The sequence below is a fragment of the Danio rerio genome, chromosome 11 (assembly GCF_049306965.1).
Source record: "Danio rerio strain Tuebingen ecotype United States chromosome 11, GRCz12tu, whole genome shotgun sequence".
Lineage (NCBI taxonomy): Eukaryota > Metazoa > Chordata > Actinopteri > Cypriniformes > Danionidae > Danio > Danio rerio.
The window spans coordinates 25832859-25857409 of NC_133186.1; the positions used below are offsets into that span (position 1 = coordinate 25832859).

The 24551-nt window shown below is 35.8% G+C and overlaps 1 protein-coding gene across 51 annotated transcripts in view; it reads left to right on the plus strand.

The window, feature by feature from the left end:
* The window catches only part of nfasca (neurofascin homolog (chicken) a), a 171735-nt gene that overhangs the window by 108988 nt on the left and 38196 nt on the right, over nt 1-24551 (plus strand). For 11 of the 51 annotated variants that reach the window (XM_073915417.1, XM_073915399.1, XM_068224091.2 and 8 more), the window contains 20 exons: nt 3670-3860; nt 4657-4779; nt 6354-6524; nt 8450-8497; nt 12053-12164; nt 12692-12876; nt 12963-13094; nt 13204-13347; nt 13442-13553; nt 16004-16170; nt 16259-16406; nt 17249-17379; nt 17957-18058; nt 19956-20153; nt 20246-20316; nt 20398-20620; nt 20968-21083; nt 21280-21490; nt 21584-21703; nt 23420-23593. In XM_073915417.1, coding sequence (XP_073771518.1) covers nt 3670-3860; nt 4657-4779; nt 6354-6524; nt 8450-8497; nt 12053-12164; nt 12692-12876; nt 12963-13094; nt 13204-13347; nt 13442-13553; nt 16004-16170; nt 16259-16406; nt 17249-17379; nt 17957-18058; nt 19956-20153; nt 20246-20316; nt 20398-20620; nt 20968-21083; nt 21280-21490; nt 21584-21703; nt 23420-23593 — 2879 coding nt within the window. 51 annotated transcript variants of the gene reach the window in all.

The window sequence follows — 24551 nt, forward strand, 5'->3', positions numbered from 1 at the left end:
GAGTGACACCCAATGCCCCAACCTGACAGTGGCACTGCCAGCTTTGTCCACTCTCTCTCTCTCTTGTTCCTTTCTCATGCCATCAGATATGCAGGGGCGCTCACTCTGGCTCCAGTGCCTTGTGCTTGTTTGTGGAAAGTAGGCCTGACCAGCTCAACACAGTGTGGCCATTCAGAGGGCCTGTTTTTGTTTGGTGGTCTGTTGGGCTTTACAAAACCTTCCACTCAGGCTGGTCCGCAAAACCATTGTGGTTTCATAATACGATCAGTTTAGTGTTCACGCTCACAGAATATTCAGTAGGTTAGTAGATGGCACCCGGTCAACTCCAAGCATGTGATCCTACAAAGTTTAAAGGTCAACGTGAAATGTAAACAGAACGGTTCTTTAATCTTGTGGCTTGCATTCAGATTGTACCGATTATAGAAGAAACAAATTCAGGACAGAACTTGGTCTATTGATCAGAATTAGGTGCAAATTGGAATGCAAGTTGTTGGTGGTTATTAAAAGGACCCATGCACATGAGGATGAAATTATTTGAGCTTCTAATACAAATGTAAACCTTACTCCCTAGGCCTCAACAGGCCCACTGATGTTAAAGCAGGGGTCTCTTTCTAGGCGCCCGATTTTGTTTTTTGAGGATCAAAACTCCAAAAATGTTATCTCTAAAAAAACCTTGACATTTGTAAAGGGCCTAAAAACCTTGGTATGCTGGTTCTGTTCAATTAGGGTTGAGGCTACAGAACACTGCCTATCTGGGAATAAGGGTGGGGATCCGTGTGCTAGGATTAGTGGTCCTTAGCATGCTTGATAGTGTACTTTCATACCTTAAAAATAGGGATGGGAAGATTCATCGATATGTATCGATACGCGGTCATGCGCGTGCACGATGCGAGTGCATCGGTTGAGCAGCAGAGGATGAATGAAATTTTGGAAGCAAATCGAGATACATCGGTTTTTGCGAGATGCATCGATTTTTCCGAGATACAGCTTATATTTTTAATATAGAATGTATTTTTTATTTATTAACAAGTGTTGTCAACCTGTTTTTGGCGCATAATTTAATTGACCTACATAAAGTAAGCCTTAGCAACGGATTTGCGGATGTGTACACTTTCACTACAACTCAGTGTATCAGGTGTGCGGATGAAGCTAGTGGAGCACCCTCAGAAAGCGCGAGAAGCAAAACAAACATTTTAGTCCCCACTGAGTTTTAAATCTAAAGTATGGCAAGCAACATTATGGATTTAAGGATGGACGACATGACAGGACAGATGCAATTTGCAAAATGTGCCGCGCATCTGTAAAATACGCGGGCAGTATGACTAATCTGAAATCTCACTTGAAGCGGCGCCACGGTGTTGTTGTGAAAGCATTTTCCAGTGTTCCTACATCCCCGGCTTTCGCACTGCTTCAACCAGCTCCAAAAGTAGTGAGAAAAGTATTGCAAGTTTTTTTTTCCGTGCGCAACAGTTTTGTGCGCTCTACTCCAATAACAAATGCTATTGCATTGTTCATCTGCAAAGATATTCAGCCTAGTGTCACGGAGAACAAAGGTTTTAAACACCTCCTCCTGTTTATTTTTATTTAATTATAGTAATAATAATATTAATAATAATAATGATAAAAATAATGGGTGTCACGGTGGCACAGTGGGTAGTTTGACCACCTCACAGCAAGAAGATTGCTGGTTTGTTATATTTTTATTAGCCTGTTGTTTACAGTGACAGTGATGTTTCAAAGCAGCATAACACTGCTAGTTCACGACCTTAAGTTTTGAATAATCAGTGGCAAAATATATCTTTGTAAAACTAGTTTTCATAGTTGAAAAGTTAAATCACAATTCTTGTTGTGCAATGCTAAATTTATTTATGTTGAAAGAGTGCAAATATATACATACTTTTTTAATATATATTGCACTTATACATTCTGTTTATCTTGAAAATACTTAAATAATATGTGCTATATGTTCTAAAATGGCCCTCTACTGTAAACTGACACTCTGGCTCTGAGAGAAGAGCCAGTTTGTAAAAAAAGTCTTGGTTTTGCTTGGTTTATAAATAATCAAACTCATTCAATGGCACAGCATCCTCTTTCACATCATCTCATAAACTTGATCTAATTAGTTAGTGCTGAAATATCGCATCGTATCGTGATATGGGTGTGAATCGTATCGTGTTGCATCGCAATATGTCACAAATGTATCGCTAATATATCGGATCATATTCTTTGTATCGAGATGCGTATCGGATCGGCATTATAGCTTAGATGCCCAACCCTACTTAAAAAACTGCTTTGATCCTGCTCAAAGCAGTGCTAATAAAAAGGAAGGGTTGCATTGATGCCATGACTCAGAAGGGAGCGATGTTTGTAGATAAGTGTTACATAGACCAACTAGTAAGAATGGTGCAGGGAAACCTCACTAATCTAGCCTCAAGAAGCACACTAGAATTTGTTGTCTTGTTCGTACCAGCTAGTGGTGTGAACCTACACTGGTCTCTCGGTTCAGTTATGATTATCATGTCACCCTTTCGGTTCAATACGAAAGCTCAGGCTCAACAGAAAGGGCTGTGATTGGCTACAGAACGGTGAATGCTGTTCACTGAGCAGTGACACGGACACTGAAGAACAGCCGCAGCTGTCACAGCTGATCCATGATGCATGCAGTGAAGAAAATTCGCTTTGCAGATATGCTTACACAAATATCACTGTAACAACTGAGAGAGGAGAAAATGTTACCTCACAGACACACCAGCAAGTCAAGGGCTTCACAGTGAGAGAGAAAGAGATGTATATAGAGAGAAATAGAGAGTCTGCTTTTTAAGTAGTTACAGCATTTTAACCCCCGCCCCCCCACCTTACCATAGTCGGCTACCACAACATGCATATGAGATAAAGGTTGTCAGCACGTAATAATCAGTTATGATCTATTAATGAACTAATACGGCATCATCTGTGACATTACTGCGGTACATTGAAGAAACAATTGTGACACTCCTAGTGCCAGTCTACCTTGCTGAAAACATGGTTTAAAACCCACTCTGAGCAGGGCTTGTAGAACAAGAGGGGTTATACTGGTGCAATGACCTGGAAGGGAGTAAGGTTAAGGCTGGTGAGTTTAACAGAAGCCAACTATTAAGAGATGTGTGAGGATTCCTCACTCCATTAGCCTCAAGAGGTGCATGAGTGGCTGTGTGTTAGCATCTTATTAGCGCAACTGTCCAGAAAGAAGGAGAAGCTGGGTTGAAACCCACTTTGAGTAGGGCAAATTGAACTGGATGAATTAAATTGATGCCATGACTTGGAAAAGAGTGAGGTTTAGAGGGTGAGTGTGAAACTGTGTGTGAGGCCAACAAGGAAGAACTGGCCTGAAGATACACACTAGAATCTGATGTCTTTGACATCATTGTTAGTGTGCTCTCTTTTCATGCTGGATTAATTCAAATCCCACTCAGAGTATAGCAATTATACCTTTAGGTGTTACAACTAGAATACTGAGGGGCTGACATTTAGATCAAAATTACAAAGTTAATGTCCTTAAATTGGTTTAGCAGTCATGTTCTTTTACTCTGATGTGTATGTAAACCACCTGATTTAAAAGCTCCAAAAATGGACCTATTACATAAACAGCTTCAATGTGGCTGATTTCCTGTTTTGGCCCGGTCTGTGCAGGTTTCAGTGGAGGCGGAATGGAAAGTTCTTTAATGTGGGTAAGGACCCACGGGTGACCATGAGAAGTCGATCTGGAACACTAGAGATCAGAAGCAGTGGAAAACCAGAAGATTATGAAGGAGAATACCAGTGCTTCGCTTCCAACAACTTGGGCACAGCCATTTCCAACAAAATCCTGCTTCGAGTGTCAAGTAAGGGATGTATGATTATAACATGAAAGGATAGTTCCACCAAAAATTTAATTATGATGTTTTAAAACTGTTCTGTTGAATACAGAAAAAGCCTAAAAAGTATAACAGAACTAGTTTAATTTGAGCTATTTGCATTTTCAGTTTTCTCAAAGATTTTATTATTTTTTTTAATGTTATTGTTATCAGCCTGATATATTAAACAAGATAGATTATGCATTATATCCACTAGTACAGGGGTCACCAATCTCGTTCCTGGAGGTCCTGTGCCCTGCAAGGTTTAGCTCCAACTTGCCTCAACACACCTGCCTGCCTGGGTGTTTCAAGTATACCTAGTAGGACCTTGATTAGTTTGTTTAGGTGTGTTTGATTAGGGTTGGAGCTAAAATCTGCAGGACACCGGACGTCCAGGAACAAGTTTGATAATGCCTGCACTAGTAGATCCACTTCAGTTTAAAGCTACTGGCTATATTGTGTTCAGTTATTAATTTTAAAGTGAAATCAGTAGCCCATTGCATTTATTTGACTTTTGTTTTTAGAATCAAGCCTACAAATACTTATATTTATCCATTTCCAAATGCAACATTTATTGGTTGTCTGTATACAGTTTCTATAACGTTGCATCCCCAAAATAAATCAAAATATATTTTTTTAACATTAATTATATAATATTTTTGGATGAGCTATGCCTTGAAAAATAACATGCAAATTAATTGCATAATAAAATCCGCATTATCTCTTATAGAGTGATGTTGTTATGTATATTCTCTAATCTGGTGAACTTGTCTCCATTACTCAGAGTCTCCGCTGTGGCCAAAGGAGGTTTTGGAACCGGTAACTGTGCGTGAGGGATCACCGCTCGTCCTGGCCTGCAACCCTCCTCCTGGTCTTCCCCCTCCTGAAACCTTCTGGATGGACAGCTGTGAGTGCGATTGATTGTGTCTGATTTCTTACCCTTACTCCTCTTCTCTCTTACCTTGTCATTGAGTCTTCACCTTCACGCTTTCTTTAACCTCTTTCTTGTATCTCCCTCTCACTTCCTCTGTCAGTCCTGCAGTCTGTGTCCTCTGCAGAGCAGTGTGTGTTACTGTATTAGTGCTGAGCTGGTGCATGTATGCGAATCTGCACTACCTGACAAAAAGCTGAGCGAGCAGAAACAAGCATAGTGCTGAGACATTTCAGCAGACCTAGAATCACACAGCATGGATGCACACTTTACAAAGCGTTTAATATATATCTTGACTGTATTTATCATTGTTACAGTTAAAAATAGCTATTGAATTGTGTTATTGGTAATAAAAGCTTAAATATTTTGAAGGTGACATAATTTATAGCTTAAATTCCTACAATTTCATAGTATGCAGTCAATTTAGGTAATACTTGCATTATAATTATGTCTTTTTAATGCTGTAATATATATATTTATATACGTATATACACACATATATTCATATATATATATATATATATATATATATATATATATATATATATATATATATATATATATATATATATATATATGAAGAGTTCAGATGCAAAAACCTCTAAGTGCTATCTGGAATTTTGTTCTACAATGAGCATTTTTCTCAGCCACTTATGTTTATGTTCAATTATTTCATGTTAAAAGTGATGTAAGTAATCTATTTTTTGCCATAAAAGTGAAATTACTGAATCAAGACATAGGACTCTTCATATATAAATATATAAGTGTTTGACCCTTATTGATTTGTGATTTGTTTGCATGTTTGTCACACTTTAATATTTCATATTAACAAACTAATAAAATTTAAGTCAGAGATAACACAGTTTTGAAATGAATCTTTTTATTATTAACGGAAAAATAAACAAAAAAACTACATAAGCTTGTGTGGAAATAATGTTTTCCTTCTAAACCTAATAACGGGTTGGGCCAATCTTAGCAGCAACAATTGCAATCAAGTTTCTGTTACAGTGCTGTGGAAGAATTTTGGCCCATTTATCTTTGCAGAATTATTGTAATTCAGTCACATTGGAGGGTTTTCTAGCATGAACCACCTTTTTAAGATCATCATCTCAATTGGATTTAGGTCAGGATTTTGACGAGGCTTCTCCACAATGTTATATTGTATCCTGCCTCTCTCTATATGTAAAAACTTACTTATTTTACCTTTATAATACTCTAAAACTGCTTTGCAAATAAAAAAATATTCATTAGCAGAATGTTATTTAATCATTACACTGTCTCTAGTACACACATGATTGAATCTAGGCTAGTTACTGACCAGTTGTGAAGGCTCATCTCCGTCTCACAGTCTTCCACACTTCTTCTCTTCCCCCGAGTGACATGTTTGCTGAGCCTTGTTACAGTATGTTTCCGGCCTGAAGATGATAATCATGCCTTTGTGATTTTCACACTCATCTTGAGCATCATCACTTCGTCTGCTGCCTGTCAGCTATTGCACATCACATTGAGTCTGTAAATGAGTCTGTATTCTATTCTCTTTTTCTCCACAGTCATTATGCCTATAGCACAGGACAGGAGGGTGTCAATGGGCCTGAACGGTGACTTGTTCTTCTCCAACGTTCTAGCTAAAGATGCCAAGACTGACTACAGCTGCAATGCTCGCTTCGAGTTCACACACACCATACAGCAGAAGAACCCCTACACACTTAAAGTGCAAACAAGTGAGTGGAGATTTATGATGATTTATGATGTGGCTGCATCTTATATCATTACGTCCATAAATATATATATATATATATATATATATATATATATATATATATATATATATATATATATATATATATATATATATATATATATATATATACACACACACACACAAAGCAGATATAGCAAAAACTGGACTCCTGATGACAAAATATTTGTCACCATTTGTGCTTGTTGACTTTGCAGGTTGTCTTTGCACCTCACAAAACTTATTTTGGACAAAACTTTGAGGCCGAATAATGCTCTATTTGTCAGAGCTGAGATGGCAAACAAATCCTTTCTGCATTGATTCAGACATTTTTAAAATGCTTCTTTCAGTCATTCATTATTTTTCTTTTCGGCTTAGTCCCTTTATTAATTCAGGGTCGCAACAGGGGAATGAACCGCCAACTTATCCAGCAGCGGATGCCCTTCCAGCCGCAACCCATCTCTGGGAAACATCCACACACACATTCACACACACACTCATACACTACGGACAATTTAGCCTACCCAATTCACCTGTACTGCATTACTTTGGACTGTGGGGGAAACCGGAGCACCGGCATTTTTCTGTGGAGTTTGCATGTTCTGTTCCTCCAGGTGCTCTGGTTTCCTCCACGTCCAAAGACATGTGGTACAGGTGAATTGGGTAAGCTAAATAGTATTGTATGTGTGTGAATGAGTGTGTGTGGATGTGGAGTGTGTATGGATGTTGTGGCTGGAACGGCATCCGCTGCATAAAATATATGCTGGATAAGTTGGTGGTTTATTACGCTGTGGCGATCCCTGATTAATAAGGGGAAATGAATAATAAGAAAATGAATGAATGAATGACAAATGTATTAAAAGTATGTGTTTGAGCAGTTTTCTAGACCTTTATCTCATATTTATGTTTTAGCCTAGGAGAAAAAAAATCTGAATAAATGTACTTTTTAAAAGGCAGTATCTATTACAGAGAAAAAAAAATCAGAAAAAACATAAATTCATCAGTTTTTGAAAGTAGCACAGATGAGATCAGAAAGTTGTAGCTGATTGTCTTTTTTTACATACTCTATAAAAATGTTTTGATGTCATTTCTAAGTTTCGTTCTTTCAAAAGCTCTCTTTATTTTTTTAAAAACTCAATAAAATATTATTCTACTTCAGAAGTCTGTACAAAATCAGTTCTGTGAGCTGCTTTTGTGCATAGAATCTGCCTGCAAAGTCATTGTCCAATAGGCTAACAGGCCTTGCAAAAGCTGGTAAATACTTCCTCCATAGGTACAGTAGCCTTCAGAGATAGGAACTTAACAAGGCATTTTAAGTTCCAGTGATGTTTTACATTCTGTCTTCTGGGATCCATTAAGCTGAATACGTTTAGAAGGCATACAGTAGATGTTCCCTTCTCAGTCTAATGATTTCCATAATCCTGTGCATTTAATTTAGTAGCGGTTGGTGGTCATATAGCCACTGACATCCATGGTGGTCAGTCAGTGACTAAATTAACTTTTTTGCACCAACTTTTTCTATTTTAAGGTTATTTCTTGCAAGAAACTAATATTGTAGTGATAAAATTTTTGCTTTGATCCCACCAACGTTCTCTATGTTTTGTTGTGGATCATTAAACCACTATGTTGCCTCAGAATGAAATCAGCTTTTGGAAGCAGCCTGGATCTCTTGTTATCTTTAATTGGATGTTACTTGTTTCTGAGCTGCTGTCCATGGTAGGCTATGGTATCTATGAATAGTGTGGTCCATCTAGTGGTGAGGATGTAGCAGTGCATTATTTGTGATAGTAGTCTTTTTTGTTTTATTTGAAGACTCACTATCACAGTTCCACAGTTTGAATCATTATTATCTAGTGTATTACTTTTTTCAGCATGTGTATGTTGATGAAACTGCAACTTTATTCACAGAAGAACCTTATAATGACACCTTTCTCAACTCAACTGATGTGTATGGTGGTGAGTTCAACAAAGCTAGCGTGCTATCTTCTGTAATACAACACTAACTGAGTTAGCATTCCTGTCTCTAACAGCTTACAGTGGAGAAAATGTGTTATATAATACACAGTGTAAAAAGATGTCAAAAGACGTTCCATGTTTTGTTTATAGAATGTAGTAAAGCTTATGTTTTTTTATATACAGTCACTGTCTAAGCAGTTTTTGGGGTCAGCTAAACTGTGTTGTAGTTTGAAGGGCAAGAATTCCGATTTCTGTGGTAAGTGCTTAATTATCCTAATCACGCTGCTCATTACGGAGATATAAAAAATGAAGAACGGAGATTAGGCAAGAGGCTAGAGGTGCTCATTAATATTTCAGTAACTTTAATCCAATGATGACCATGTGCAAATCCGCACACATGTATCCAAGGATATGGCCTACGGGAGATACTGAACATATGACGAAAATTTGTAAATTACGAACCCTGTCAAAAACAAGTCTGGATCACAATTCTTTCTAAAAAACAAATGAGAAAAGGGGGAATTAATTATGTATTCATTCATTTGTTAGTTATTGTGTACAAGTAGCAATAGAAGAAATTAAGAAACCACTTAAAAAGTGGAATTACAGATTTATAGTAGTGTGTTTGATCAAACTACTGTCAACTGTTCTAAATTTAAATACCAGTGTTGTCACTTAGAGCAAATTTCTAGAATTGTTTTAAAGGGTTTTTAGACCTTTAAAGAATTAAATAAATATATAATTTAAAAACATTTTTAATACAATTTTATGACGTTTTTTACTGAAAATAGTGGTTGAATAATTTATACAATTATTCATTGTTATGAAGTTAGATAGCTGCCTGGTCATTGGGAAGGAGGCAGAGAACTTTTAAATAATTTTGAATAAAAATATAAAACAAAAGAATGGCAGGTCCTCACGGAGGCTGCCTTCAAACTGAAGCAACCATCACATAATATGTAAGGGCCCGGTCCTCTCTCATCTAGCACTGGCATCTCTCCTCCTTTTAGCTTCCAGGGCTACTCCGTGAGACTTGAGGCAGGTGATGCGTCCAGGTCTCTGATTATCTCACTCACGCAACCCGCCTTCACGGCTCTCTGCCCCACCTCACTCGCCACAACTATATTTATAAACGTTATATAATATAGTGCAGTTTAAAGCTTTATTAACGATCTTGGGGCAATTCATTCTGACATAGTGGTGCTTCACATATATCAAGAATGACACACTCAACACAAAAAAAACCCCACACTTACCATCAAGTACACAAGCAAAAAACTGTAAAATAATAATAATAATATATAATATAAACAATAATATTATAATATTATAAAATATAATGACCCTGAATTTAATTTTTCATATTTAAAATGCGTTTCATAAACTGAAAAATCAACATAAAAATATGTTATATATTATCTGTTATAAAATCTATTATATTATATTAAATTAAATCTATTATATAGTACCCCAAACATCACATTTCTTGATTAATGTATTTTCAGTACATGTATAAACACACACACACACACACACACACACACACACACACACACACACACACACACACACACACACACATATATATTATCCATAGTACATAATATATAGTATAAATATGAATATAGTATACAATATACATATTTTATTAAGTGAAATTGGGGTTAAATATGTCCCAGACATGTTCTTAATAGACTTTTTGAGATTCATCCAAGTTTTAATATTCATTGATAGTCATTTTGACAATATTGTGAGGACCAGGGTTCAACAGGGTATATGCACATGGGCTTTTAACTTCAGTCTGCCAGCCCCAGGGCTTCCGGTGAATTATTATTCCATACAGAATCGCCATGTTTAAGATCTGATTTCTTTAAAAAAACAACAATCTTTATTGCCTGGCTGAGATTCGATATAAAGTTGGTATCAGACCAAACCAGAAGCACTGCAGTAAATGCTATTTTTCCACACCACGTCTTTAAAATATGAACATTTATTTTACTCCTGTAGTTTTTGTGCTAGCCTGCTGCTAATGATGGTGCCTGGTCTTTCATCTCTTTTTACGCTTTAACAACCAAATGGATGCTTAAGTCTATTTAACTGAATGTAAAAGGAACCTTATGAAATTGAAAATAGTCACAAGATCCTTTCACCAGAAGTTTATCATTGGCTGAAAAACAATAGCTGTGCATATTGCCCTTTTAGTTCCTGTCTCAAACGTATAGCATTGTGGGTTCCCTCTGTCAGTGAACGGACATCGCTGTCGCCACAGACACACGTGACAATGGCATGAAACATGTGTTCACAGACTAATCTCTCAGGCTTCGTCCTCCCACTAATGTCACCAACAAAGGCTGTTGTCAGTCCCTCTCCAATGCTAATGGCTCACAGCTAATCTTACTGCTAGATATACATTACAATAGAGACTAATACTGCCCTGCTCATCAAGTCTTCCTCAGGGAGAAGATTGTCTATGTCTTCACATTACCAGGTTTTTTTGTCCACAACTAACCATCTGTCTGTCCTCACAGCTTTATGATTCTCTTTCATGCTTGTGTTATTTATGCATACAGAATTCAAATGATTATAGAGGTACAGTATAATGGTGGAGTTTGATGATAGAGAAATACAACAGCATTAACAACAACAGCGATTTACAGTTTTTTTTTTAAAGTTTGTTTGAAATAGCCTGGTCAGATCTATTATTCAGAAGTTTCAGATCAGTAGGATATTTTTTTTATGCAGAAATTATGCATTCAGTTTCAGTCAAGACATTACTATATGAGAGTCAAAGATTTCTGAAGACTAGATGCTAAAAATTCAGCTTTGAATCAAAGGAATATATAATTTTTAAATGAACACTTTAATAATAGTTACTTATTTGTTCAGTAATAGTATGTTGAATGGTTATATTCATTTGTATTATTATTTTTTATCATTATTACTATTTTAGTGTATTTATAATCATAAAAATGCAAAAGCTATTGAACTGTAGTGTAAAGTATATATTTATAAAATAGAATATTATATTATAAAATATTATAATAACAAATAAATAAAAACAAATAAAATATTTGTTAAACTCAATTTTAAAATGTGTAGCTTTTAATTTGGTGTAACGTTAATTAGACATTTTATTTTCTTCAATTCTTTTTTATAAAAAGAAATCACTGATTAAAATAGTAATTAGTCCTTTAAATAAAATAAATGTTTTTTTTTTTTTCATGTGAGACACAAAATTATTGTTTTACTGTATATGGAAGCCTATTTCCATCTCTGAGTAAAACAGTGAAAGCAAAAATGTTCTGACATTATTTATTTAATTTATATCTTAATATATTAACTTGTATTTTATCTCATTATATTTTTTTCATTTAAGTGCAGAAATATACATCCATATATTTCAACACACTAATAAATATATATTGTGCAATTACAAGCTGAATCTAAAATTAATCCATAAAATAATTATAGGATATATACCTTGGCGTATTCTCCCACCTCAAGCATTTTTTGCCTCCTTTTTTGTATGTTAATACGTTTTTTCTTTTTTTCCAGTGCGTAATATACCGGAAACCCAGCCCACCTTTCTATCTCCAACGGGCTTGTCCAGCACCAAGATGGTGCTCAGAGGAGAAGAACTTCTCCTGGAGTGTATAGCAGCTGGAGTGTAAGTGTTTTTTAGTACTATAAAAATTGTTCTATTTGATATTATATTTAAAATTAATACACATTTATTTTAATTGTCTTTAACTTTTAATGAGAAAAAGCACAAAAATAATATTAAAGCATTTAATCCTTAAAAAGAAAGCATCAATACAAAGCTGCTTTTTAAGTTTTTTTATGGCTTTTAACTATTTTTCACTTTTGAATATTTGACTTCACTACACTTTATAAAAGCAGTCGATTTTAAACTAGAGAAATTGTCACCTGCTCAGAAACACAATAATGGTGTTCAATTTGTGAATAAGCTTATTTTGTTAAATCAGATTCAAAAATGCAAATGATCCGTTTAGTGTTAGTCTCCATTAAAACAATACAGTATTTGTATTTATATTACCTTAATTTCAACTTTAAAAACCCTATCAAAACACTGGTTCATCCACATATTCATTTCCCAAATGCACAGTGTATTTAGGTACTAAAGTAATTTGTCAATGAAATAAATCTGTTTTGTTTCTTCAACTCGTTCCTCAGACCAACTCCTACCATTACCTGGTCCAAAAGAGGAGGAGACCTGCCAACGAAAAAAGTCAGGATTGGGAACTTCGAGAAAACCTTACGCATTCTCAATGTGTCTGAGGAAGACATTGGCAGCTACACCTGCATGGCCAGCAACAGAATTGGCAGCATTCGCCACACAGTTGAAGTCCAGGTCAAAGGTGAGCAATCGAGAAAAGACAATTGATGCCCATTATGTCTGAAAAAACTGCTTCATGTATTCCACTGTCCTAAATTCCATCCACAGCTGCTCCATTTTGGCTAGAAAAGCCCATCAATCTGGTTCTTGCCCCTGATGAGAGTGGACGGTTAGTGTGCCGTGCTAACGGGAGTCCCAAACCCACTATTCAATGGCTGGTGAATGGAGAACCCATTGAAAGTCAGTCAGCTTTTGCTTGTCATGTTTGAACAGATTTAGAGTTTTAAATCATAAGCAACAAAGTGTATATTTTGTGTGTGTGTGTGTGTGTTTGTGTGTGTAACTTCAGGTTCACTCCCCAACCCCAATCGGAGAGTTCTTGATGACACGATCATATTTGAGACGGTTCAGTTTGAAAGCAGTGCAGTTTACCAGTGTAACGCCTCCAATGAGCACGGTTATCTTCTGGCAAATGCTTTCGTCAGTGTTTTGGGTATGACAGGATGAAGCGAATTGGTGCAGAATGTCCATATAGCTCACATGGTGCGCAAATTGTGAGATGTTGGTGTTGCTGTTTTTTTCCCTAGATATGGCACCGCGGATGCTTGGCCCGAAAAACCAGCTGATCAAAGTCATTGAAAACAACAGGACCTTCCTCGAGTGTCCTTTCTTTGGCTCACCGCTCCCTTTACTTCGCTGGTAAGTTTATGTTAAATTGTTGTAAACAGTACTTGTTCACAAAGGGTAATTATTTGATCAAAATGCTGTAAAACCCACTGTAATATTGTAACATATTGTTACAATTAAAAATAAATTATTCCTATTTTGATATATTTTAAAATGTTGCTTATAGCTGTGATGAATTGATGTCAGCCTTTGCTTTTGGCTCATATTTAGGCATATTTATAACAAGAATCATTTGATAACGTTAACACTCAATTAAAGGATTATAGTGCAGACCCAAAACATATACGGTATTTTTTTTCTCATTTTATATATTAACACAAAATTTTTCAAACACTGTTGGAATATCCAGCCAATTTCATGCGTGAATAGTTAGAGGACAGAGCTCTGGGTTACGTTACCCCAATTCAATACAAGAATTACATTCAGGAGGTTCGCAACTAACCTACATTTCTCTGACTCCAGCATATATACACAACTGAAATTAACAGGTGGAATTTTGGTGTAACGTCACTTATTAGTCATTCTGCAGTCCATTGGCTGTTCCACCCAAACCTACTTCCGCTTTCTGCAACCTTTCTTTGCATACCAGAACTGAACAGTTAAGTGCATCTTCAATATATTTCATAACTTGTGACATGTCTAGACTTCTTGTTAGACAGAAGTCTGGAGCAAGCCCTCCAGCACTATATTTATTCTTATTCTGCTATTTCCCTCTTGTCAGCAGTTCTTTCTAAGAAGTATGCAACACAGTAAGAAAGAAGAAGTATGTTTAGTTTATATATGGTGGCGTACAAAAGAAAAAGATTGATTAATCTGTTGTTAGTCTAAACATATTTTAATAAAAAATATAAACAAAAGTAATAAAAATAAAGTCTTTTTCCCCCACAGCAGTTTCACACTTTTTCAAACGATAAATATGATCACTTATTAGTATAAATAGTTTCATAAGTATAAGTCAGAGTGTGTTGTTTTAATTTTACCCTAAATATGTTACACAAAAAAATTATGAAATAATTTTCCTCCCAATGTTAAATTATATTATACTGTATTTTAAAGAATTGGTGTTTGCCTCAAATTAAATGTTCTTTTCTGTACTTACTGTAGAAAAAAAAACTTCTGTTTCCAGTAACTTTTTTGTGACCTGTACTTATTAAATAATAGTTGAATTATATTATATTAACTACTTGAATTATATTCCTGAGAAAAGGGTGAAAAATAGTAGGTTGAACGAAAGTCGTACAGAAAAAAAGTAAATTATTTATTTAAAATAAAAAAGGAGTTTAAAATGTTTAAAATGGAAATTAAATGTAAAAACTACTGTTACAGATCTAATAAAGGTGCGGTATGTAAGTTTTTGACTCCTCTAAAGCATAAAAATACCATAATATGGTTGCAGATATTTAGGAAACATGCTAAGTGAACATTCTTGTTTATCTGAAAAATAATGCTGAAGTCAGATGTTCTGCTTTGAAAATGTCTGTAATGTGCTGGAACGTTTTTTTTTTTTTTTTTTTTTTACCCGCCCAATGCCACTTTAGCCAATTATATTCCAGCACCCCGTGTTGCCTTTCTGGAAAACCATGTATTACATTCATTCAGTCAGAAAGGCCCTGAAAGCATGTGTCCCTGACCGAAATGCAACCTCCAGTGGACAGTAGCAGACTCCGAAATGGGACAGATTCAGAGTTGCACATGAGGTTATTAATTAGCAAATACATAAATATTATGAACGTAAACATTGGGTGAGCAGGTTACATCCTAACAACATGCTATGTGAGAAGATTTGCAGTGATAATTTGGCTGTTTGCACCAGACAAAACACGACAGAAATTTAAATAAAGCATTTAAATTCAGAAACACAGAATTCTTTTAATTCTTTCAATATTTAATGCATATTAGACCTCTTTAACATTATTAAATGTAGATGCTGAATCACTGCTATGTGTTGGTTTGCATTATTTCACAGTTCTAAATTCAATTTTAAATGGTTTATTTTATTTTCAAGATCTGAGGTGTACTATCTGCTGCTGCTTTCAGTAGTATGGCAATAAATGTCATGTAAAACCTCACATGTTAACATTTAACACTGAATATAGCACAAGTTTTCTGTTGTTCAGCTGCAAGAAATAGAAGCCGTTTCTTATATATCAATTCGATAGTTGGTTGGAACAAAAACTCCTTTTAATATGGAAAATATTCCTTCTATCGCGTGCTGTTGCTTTTATATCAAACACGATCAAAATCAGCCTTCAATTAGTCTTTAGGCTCGAGAGCCAGGCTTGCTCCTGTTGGTCCTCAATATGGCAACCTGCATTTGTTTTGATCCAGGAATTAAATACCTAGTTCAACCACTGGATGTCAGACTTACAAACTACACCTTTAATGTTTTGTTTAAACAGAAAACATTATAATGCATAAATCAAAATTCTGTTAAATTAGACTTTTATTATTTATGTGTTCAGGTTTAAGAATGGACTTGGCAGTGGTTTGGATGGTGGTCACTACAGGCTATACCACAATGGCACTTTGGAGATCAAGCAGGCCCGGACAGAAGACCAGGGCACCTACACCTGCGTCGCCAGCAACATTCTGGGCAAGATGGAGAATCAAGTGCGCCTAGAGGTTAAAGGTGAGACTCTAAGAAAAAATATCTTGTTGTCTCTGTGTGAAATTATGAACGCTTTGGTTTCCTATATGATTGTTGTGATCCATTTCAGAGCCCACAAGAATAGTCCGCGCACCTGAACATAAGACAGAACCCAGAGGAACCACAGTTCGATTCGACTGTCGAGTTAAACATGATCCTTCCCTTCCTGCTACAGTCACATGGCTGAAAGATGAAAAGCCTCTGAGCTTCAGCTGGATGTAATGACACATATCATTATATCTATGATACACTCACACTATCTATGATGCACTCACACTGTTTATCTGCTTATTATCACAAATTCACTTTTATGAATTTATTATTATTATAATTTACAATTTATTTTATTATTTCTCCTCTTCAAGTGGTTACAAGCCTTTGTGTTTATATTGTAAACAAATAATATTTTGAAAATATTGCAGTCATCATCGCAGAAATAAAATTAATACAATGTAATATAATGTTTTACATTCAGATGTGTATAATAATTAAACAAGTTTTTTGTATATGTAAAATGGCCTCAAAATTATATATATATATATATATATATATATATATATATATATATATATATATATATATATATATATATGTATATATATATATGTATATATATATATATATATATATATATATGTATATATATATGTATATATATATATATATATGTATATATATATATATATATATATATATATATATATATATATATATATATATATATATATATATATATATATATATATATGTATATGTTAATGTATAAATGCGAATGTATTACTATAGAAAGTACAAAATTGATGTATTAAAATTATAATTGTATTATTATTAATCTATTACGATATACTGTATATTGGTGTTGAATTGGTAAAATGTGCCTGAGAACAAAATATTCTATAAGAATATTAGCAATATTAAAATATTGATGAACTGTATTTATTCAATGTAATGCATCCTTTCTAAAAAAAAAAAAAAAATTAGTTACCTTTTTTAAGAATGAAATATCTAATCAAAAAAAGCTGATACACTGTACATGACGTCTAATTCCTGAATGTTTTAGTGGCCGGTTGAAAAAGGATGATGAGTCCTTGACTATTTACAATGTCAATCCAGACGATGGAGGAACCTACACATGCACAGCCAAAACTGAGATAGACGAGGACACTGCCTCAGCTCGCCTTACTGTTACAGGTACACACACTTTCACACACACACCTCACAATAGATGTAGATGTACAATAGATGTGTCTTTATGGACCCTTCCCATGTTGCTAATTGCTTCAAACTGACTTGATAATAGATACTAAGTGGATATGGACATGTCAAATAGTACATGAACCATATCCAAACACTCCCTAAACACTGTTTATTTACATGTGCAGCTACTAGATCGATTCCACTTTAAATTAACACCAAAAATACACTCCCTTTTACAAAACATAGCATGTTTTTTTAATTCTTTGCTTGAATAGTGTATTTCTGTGCCTTCTTTTATAACTACTGTATAGTGTTTGTCTCTTATTACACTTATCTACTAATAGTCAAACTAACCCTTGACCTCTGACCTTTGACCTTTACCTCGTAGAGAATGACAGCTCGTCTGCTTCAAATCGTAGTGCCTCTGCAGGTAACATATCTAGGATGGTTCTTTCTAATGTTCATTTAAAGCCTCTAACAGTCAGTCTCTATTCTCTATTTTGTGTTCTTATTGCGAACTTCTGAGAATTATTAGCGCTTCAAGTTAATGGGGTTGTTCTGTTCTCCACAGGTCGACCCGACCCACCTCAGGATCTGGAACTCTCGGACCCTTCAGCACGCAGTGTCAGACTCACCTGGGTGCCCGGAAATGAAAACAACAGTCCTGTTACACGTGAGTAAAGAACCCAAGAAAAGGAAAAATCCAAGTTTTCCTAAGTAAAGAACTTAGGTCCAATTCTATTTTTGAACCCCTAATTTTGAAGCCCTCACACTCTGTTTCAAGGGCCAAGGGGAAGGGGAAGGGGAAGGGGAATGCCCTTCAAAATTTACCCCTAAGAAATGGGACACCACTACAATACATGCACACGTCATCATATGTCATCGCGATCTCTTGCTTCATATGAGATCAACGATGGCGACTACTGTAGTTATTCCAGTTGCTTTATTTTTTGGTATTTATCTTTTGGAAATTAGTGAAGACAGTGCTATCATAATATCATAGCGATAAAATGTGGTAATAAGATGAACTGTACTGTGCATTTACACCCTGGCCATATTCATCTTTGTAAACACACAAAGACAACATTAACATTATACCAGACACTGTCAAAAGGTCATTCCCAGCCACTAGACTTTTCTGACCGGGTATTCGAGTGTCATGCGGTTATGAATATAATAAAACATTACAAAATTTGTAATAATGACAAAAAATACCAATCTGTACATCTCCTTACTGCCATGTGCAGCCATGCTGCCATTGTAGGTGGTGCATTATGGAAAGTTTTCGCACTCCTTGGTTTCGAGTGTGGTCCTGAAAAATCTGTTTTCAAAGGCTGTCTAGTTATTGGTTACATTTTCGCAGGAAGTGCCAATTTGTTATTTTAAACATATTTGCTTCATTCATGGTATGCAAAATTTTTCTGATTAATAAAATTTCAGTAACTTGATTCTTTTTTACAATGATTTAAGGCAATCATTTAAAGTTTGATATACTATGACTAAAAATGTAAAAATCAATATTTACAATATTTATTCCTTACATTCATATTATTTTTAAATGATCAGGTATAATAACCAGGGTGTCTGGCAGGGTCTTAAAAAGTCTTGCATTGTCTTGAATGAAAAAAAAAAAACTGATGCCCTTTAAAAAAAGAGGATGCCCTTCCAGCTGCAATCTATCACTGGGAAACATCCATACACACTCATTCACACACATACACTATGGACAATTTAGCTTACCCAATTCACCTGTACCACATGTTTTTGGACTTGTGGGGGAAACCGGTGCACCCGAGGAAACCCACACGAACGCGGGGAGAACTTGCAAACTCCACACAAAAACGCTAACTGACCCAGCCAAGGCTAAACCAGCGAAGCCTGACTCTTCTTGCTGCGACAGCACTACCTACTGCACCACCGCCTCGCTGGATTGGAATTTTAATATTTGTTTATTTAAGTTTAGAAGTATAGCAGGAAAACATGTTTTTCTACACCAGTGCAATCATGTGGAACAAATTACCAAAACCAATCAAGGAAATAAAAGACTTAAGGCGTTCAAAAAAGTGATCAAAAGATGGTTGCTTGATGATGACAGTTAGTTTGCAGGGTGGATGATAATGATTTTTATATTTTATTTTAATTTTTGTTTTAAAACGTGGAGGTACATTTTGTTTTATGGATTAACTGTACTTTGCAGCCATACTTTGTTTATTAACAGCGAGGACCACAATGGAAACAAGCCCAGGGCTGTATTGTGTTTTTATCCTCGACAATTTTGTCAAAATGTATGAGATACTTGTCTTTTATACAGTTTGTTTAAAATCTGTCAAATAAAATTCAATTAAATCACAAAAGAAACGTTATGTTGAAAAAAATGTCTATGTATACAACTAGAGTTTGCTTATTTTCACTCATTGTTTAAAAATGTATGGCTAAGAAATACTTTTTTTTTTTGATAGAGCAAGTAAAGATCTTCTCACTTTTCCATTATAAAAATCCTTGTATAAGCCTGGTGAAATCTGCAGAAACCCTGTATAATCCTCACTGTCTTTTTCCCTGCACTACTGCAGATTTTCTAGTCCAGTTTGAAGAGGACAGGTGGGAGCCAGGGAAGTGGCAGAACCTGTCAATTTATGATTGGAACCTAAACTCAGTTAACCTTCAGCTATCACCATTCGTCAACTACCAGTTCAGAGTAATTGCGATCAATGCTGTGGGTCAGAGTCAACCCAGCCACCCCTCTGCACGTTATCAGACCAGCGGAGCCCGTAAGACATTGCTTATATTGTGTATATTGACTAGTATTAGTAGTCAAAATTACCAGTTGAGACATTTACTAATATAAATTTATCTGATTTAGCTCCTGATGTTGTACCAAGTGGACTTAAAGGGTGGGGAAGCAAAAAAAACAACATGGAGATCACATGGCAGGTAAAGTGAATGGCCAATTTTAAGAAGAAAAAGGAGATAGATGTGACTTTCATTGACTTAATTTACTGTTACATGTCACAGGCCATGCAGAACACAGAGAGGAATGGGCCAAACCTGCGATATGTGCTCTCCTGGAGAAGAAAAGACACAGAAGAAGAGTGGAATAACATCACCACAGCCAAAACAAAACACGTTGTCCATAATACAGACACCTACGTTCCTTATGAGATCAAAATACAGGCTGTCAATGACTTTGGACATGGCCCAGAGTCAAACATGGTCATCGGTTATTCTGGGGAAGACAGTAAGTACTATCATGTCATCTTTAATGACACTTGAGGCCCAAATATACTTAAAGAACACACCAGGGAAAGGCTTTACAGAAAACAAGTAGACATCTAATTGTTAGCGCTGTTTTAACGCTTTGTAAATAAACATGATGTGACTTAGCTGGAGTGTGGAATTGTAGAGATATCCACATTTCTATATCAGATGCTTTCTTAACTGCTGTTTTCTCACAGCTCAGACATTTTACCTCTAAACAATGAAAAAGAGCTTGGCTGGGAGTAAATTGGGACCTGCTTTGTCATTCACAGATATTGGTGTGTTTTTGCTGCTTCATTTGCTACTACTAATATTTTTCCCCATCAGAACCATCCGCTGCACCAACAGATCTTAGGGTGTCAAAGATCAACAGTACCAAAGTCAATATTCACTGGGAGCCTGTGGAGCAGAGCAGTGTAAATGGAGAATTTAAAGAATACAAGGTGAGTGATCTTATATCTGCCAGACACAAAAACAGATAGAAACATCTCGTTCACCAACCATGCATTAATACGCATTAGTGCAAAAATGTAGTGCAAATGTGTTCTTGCAGATATTCACATAATGTACCTTATGATTACATTGTCTATTAAAATTGCTAGGATTGCTAATTGACATCTCTTTTCATCATATTCTCAGTTGTATTACTGGCGGGAGGCCAGCCTCATAAAGGGCCTGAAAGTAAATAAGACAAAGTTGCAAAAGGGATTCTTTACCACAGCAGAACATCCCTCTGGCATCCTGACTGAGCTCTATCCATACAGCAAATATAAGATGTATATGGTGGTTGCTAACCGAGAACATGAAGGGCCGCAAAGCAATACTGTGGAGTTTTACACCAAGGAGGGAGGTATGGTGCAATGGTGTAAAATGATGAGGTATTAAATATGTGCTGTTTGTAACAAAAAGCAAAATATGAATAGTTGTTATGATCTTTTCACAGAGCCAGGGGCTCCAAAATACTTTAGGATTCTAAGGCACACGGACGTGGTTCACCTGAAGTGGGACAAACCACTGGAGCCAAACGGTGTCCTGATTGGATACACACTCCAGTACCACACAGGTAAGCTCACCTTCCCAAATACACTCAGAAAGCCAGAACATGATGAAAAAAAATTATAATAATGCTATATGCACTCAGAATACTTAAGCAAATGATTAGAAACATGTAACATGAACTCAAAATATGCTTACAAATGATTAGAAACAATACATGTACTCAAAACCTTCTAGAAAATTATTATTAGTATGTTATGTGCACTCAGAACATGCTAGTGAACAGTTATAAACATACTATGTGTATTTAGTAATGTTGTAGCTACATGTTAATAACATCCTAGTAAGGGAGTAGAAACATCCTGTGTGCACTCAGAACACATTAGCCAACATTAAGAAACATGCTAGCAAATTGCAAATTATTATTAGCATGTTAAGTGCACTCAGAACATGCTAGTGAACAGTTATAAAGATGTTATGTGTATTTAGAACATGCTAGCAAACAGATGTAGAAATGTAGCTATGTTAATAACATCATTGTAAGGGACTAGAAACATGCTGTGTGCACTCAGAACACGTTAGCAAACATTAAGAAACATGCTAAATTTACACCTTAAGCAAATTAAAACACTTAAACAAATCATTATAAACATACTACATGCACTCAGAACTTGCTAGCAAATTATTATTAGCATGTTATGTGCACTCAGAACATGCTAGTTAACAGTTTTAAAGATGATGGCTGTTTCTCAATATGCGTTCTTCATTGGTCTTGCGTCCTCGTGTCCTCGTGTAACGTCATCATCAGCTGCCAAAGCTCAGTTCCAATACTCAAGACGCAAGTACGGAGGACGCGTGAAAGTTCCCAGATGTGTTCTTGATATGGAGGACGCACCGATGCAGACTTGAGCATTGAACTCACGCTAGAAGTCCCAGAAGTCATTGCGACTAGAGATGGGAAGCACAGCATTTCCTTTAGATTTTTTATATAAGTTCAGAGATATCACTTATTTACCTCAGTCAGGAGTTTCCCTAAATGAAACGGTGAAAGTAAACATTACCATAGACATCTTAATAAAGGAATAAACACATTAAGGATGTTTGTTTGCTGAAATTCGTATTGAAATCTGTTTTTATTTATATTGTACAATGTATATTTGTAAAGTCTTTATGCATAGTATATATATTGAAAAGGGGAAAAACAATAAGTCGTTGTTTGAATGCTGTAATGTTTAAATTATTAACCATTAAAAAACATGTGAAGGTCACGTGACCATCAGGAAGAACGCAGCATCACACCTGGCAAGACCTGTCTTCACAAGAACACAAGTCTGTTCTCTGCGTTCTTGGAATTGAGAAACAGCTGATATGTGTATTTAGAACATGCTTTCAAACAGATGTAGACATGTTGTAGCCACATGTTAATAACACCCTGGTAAGAGAGTAGAAACATGCTGTGTGCACTAAGAACACATTAGCAAAACTTAAGAAACATGCTACATTTACTCAGAACACCCAAAAAAAACATTCTAAATATGTATGCACTCAGAACATGCTAGCAATCTATTTGAAAAATGCTACATACATTTAGCATTTACAACATGTTAGCAAATGGTTAGAAATATGCTACATACACTAGCAAACTATTAGAAAAGTTAAGCTAAGAGTTTTGCATACTCTTATTCTCTTATTTTCATATTTTCTTTCAAACAGTTAATTTTCTGTTACTATTCTTGTCCACAAAAGAACACGTCTTCATTTTGTTGTGTTTTTGCTCTTCCAGTGAACGGGACACAGGCGGGAGAGAGGAAAGTCCAGAGTTTCCCACCCAATGTGACGGAGTACGTCATGAATCTGCCTCACCGCTTCACGCGCTTCAAGTTCTTCCTAGCAGCCCGTACGCAGGTCGGAGCAGGAGAAGTGTACGCTGTCGAGTCTCCACACTTCACAAATGAAGGTTAGCAAGCAGGTCTTTTGTCTCCTGTGAGTTGTTATAGTGAATCTGAGAGCAGAATCATTGCGTGTTCCTGTCTGTGCTCCACCCTGTCAATCTCTCTCCTTCTAATAATACTTGTCCGTCTCATTCACACTGTTGTTTCCTGATGCTCTGTGGTGTCTTTAACTCTCTTAACTGCTGGATTTCTTCTTTGTCTTCTCTGACTTGCCTGTCTGCCCTCTTCTCCTCCTGTCTTTCCTGTGGTGTTGACTGAAGGCACCCCAGATACTGACTCTACAGTTGTAGGTAATGGGGGAATGAATGGACTGCCGGGCTGCCCGTCTGTCTCTGCTTCTGCCTTACTGTCAGCCTCTTTTGTCCAATTCTGGATGTTTGTTTTCGAAATACTTAAGAGTGCAGCTGAGCATGTAAACTTACTACCGCACTTTGGATTTCTAGCCAAGCTCAAGTAGACCAAATACTAGACTCAAGTAAACAGATTTTAATTAACGATAAAATTAACATTTTAATTAAAGGAGAAGTGTGTAAGTTGACCAAAAGCCACCTGTTTTATTGAATAGCCTGTGTATGGAAAATATTTGCAAAATCAGTTACAAGCAGATTTTAATATTTCATTTATTTTTCTACTAATTGTGCCATCATAATTTAGAAGTAATTAATCATACATTTCTTACAGTTTATTTTACACATTTTCTATCTCAAAAAAAATATCCAAGCAGGCACAGGACATTATCATGACATCAGATTTCAACGTACCCCAGCATTGTGGGAAAATTGCATAAAGTTTGGTAATGAAAACTGACGTCAGAACACAGCGTCAGGCCCAACGTCCAACCTAAAAACAACTAAATATCAATGTCTAATGATGTTATTATGACGTCTGATTCCAACATACTCCAACGTCATAAGGATATAGCATTAAGTTTGGAAATGAAAATTGATGTCAGAACACAGCACC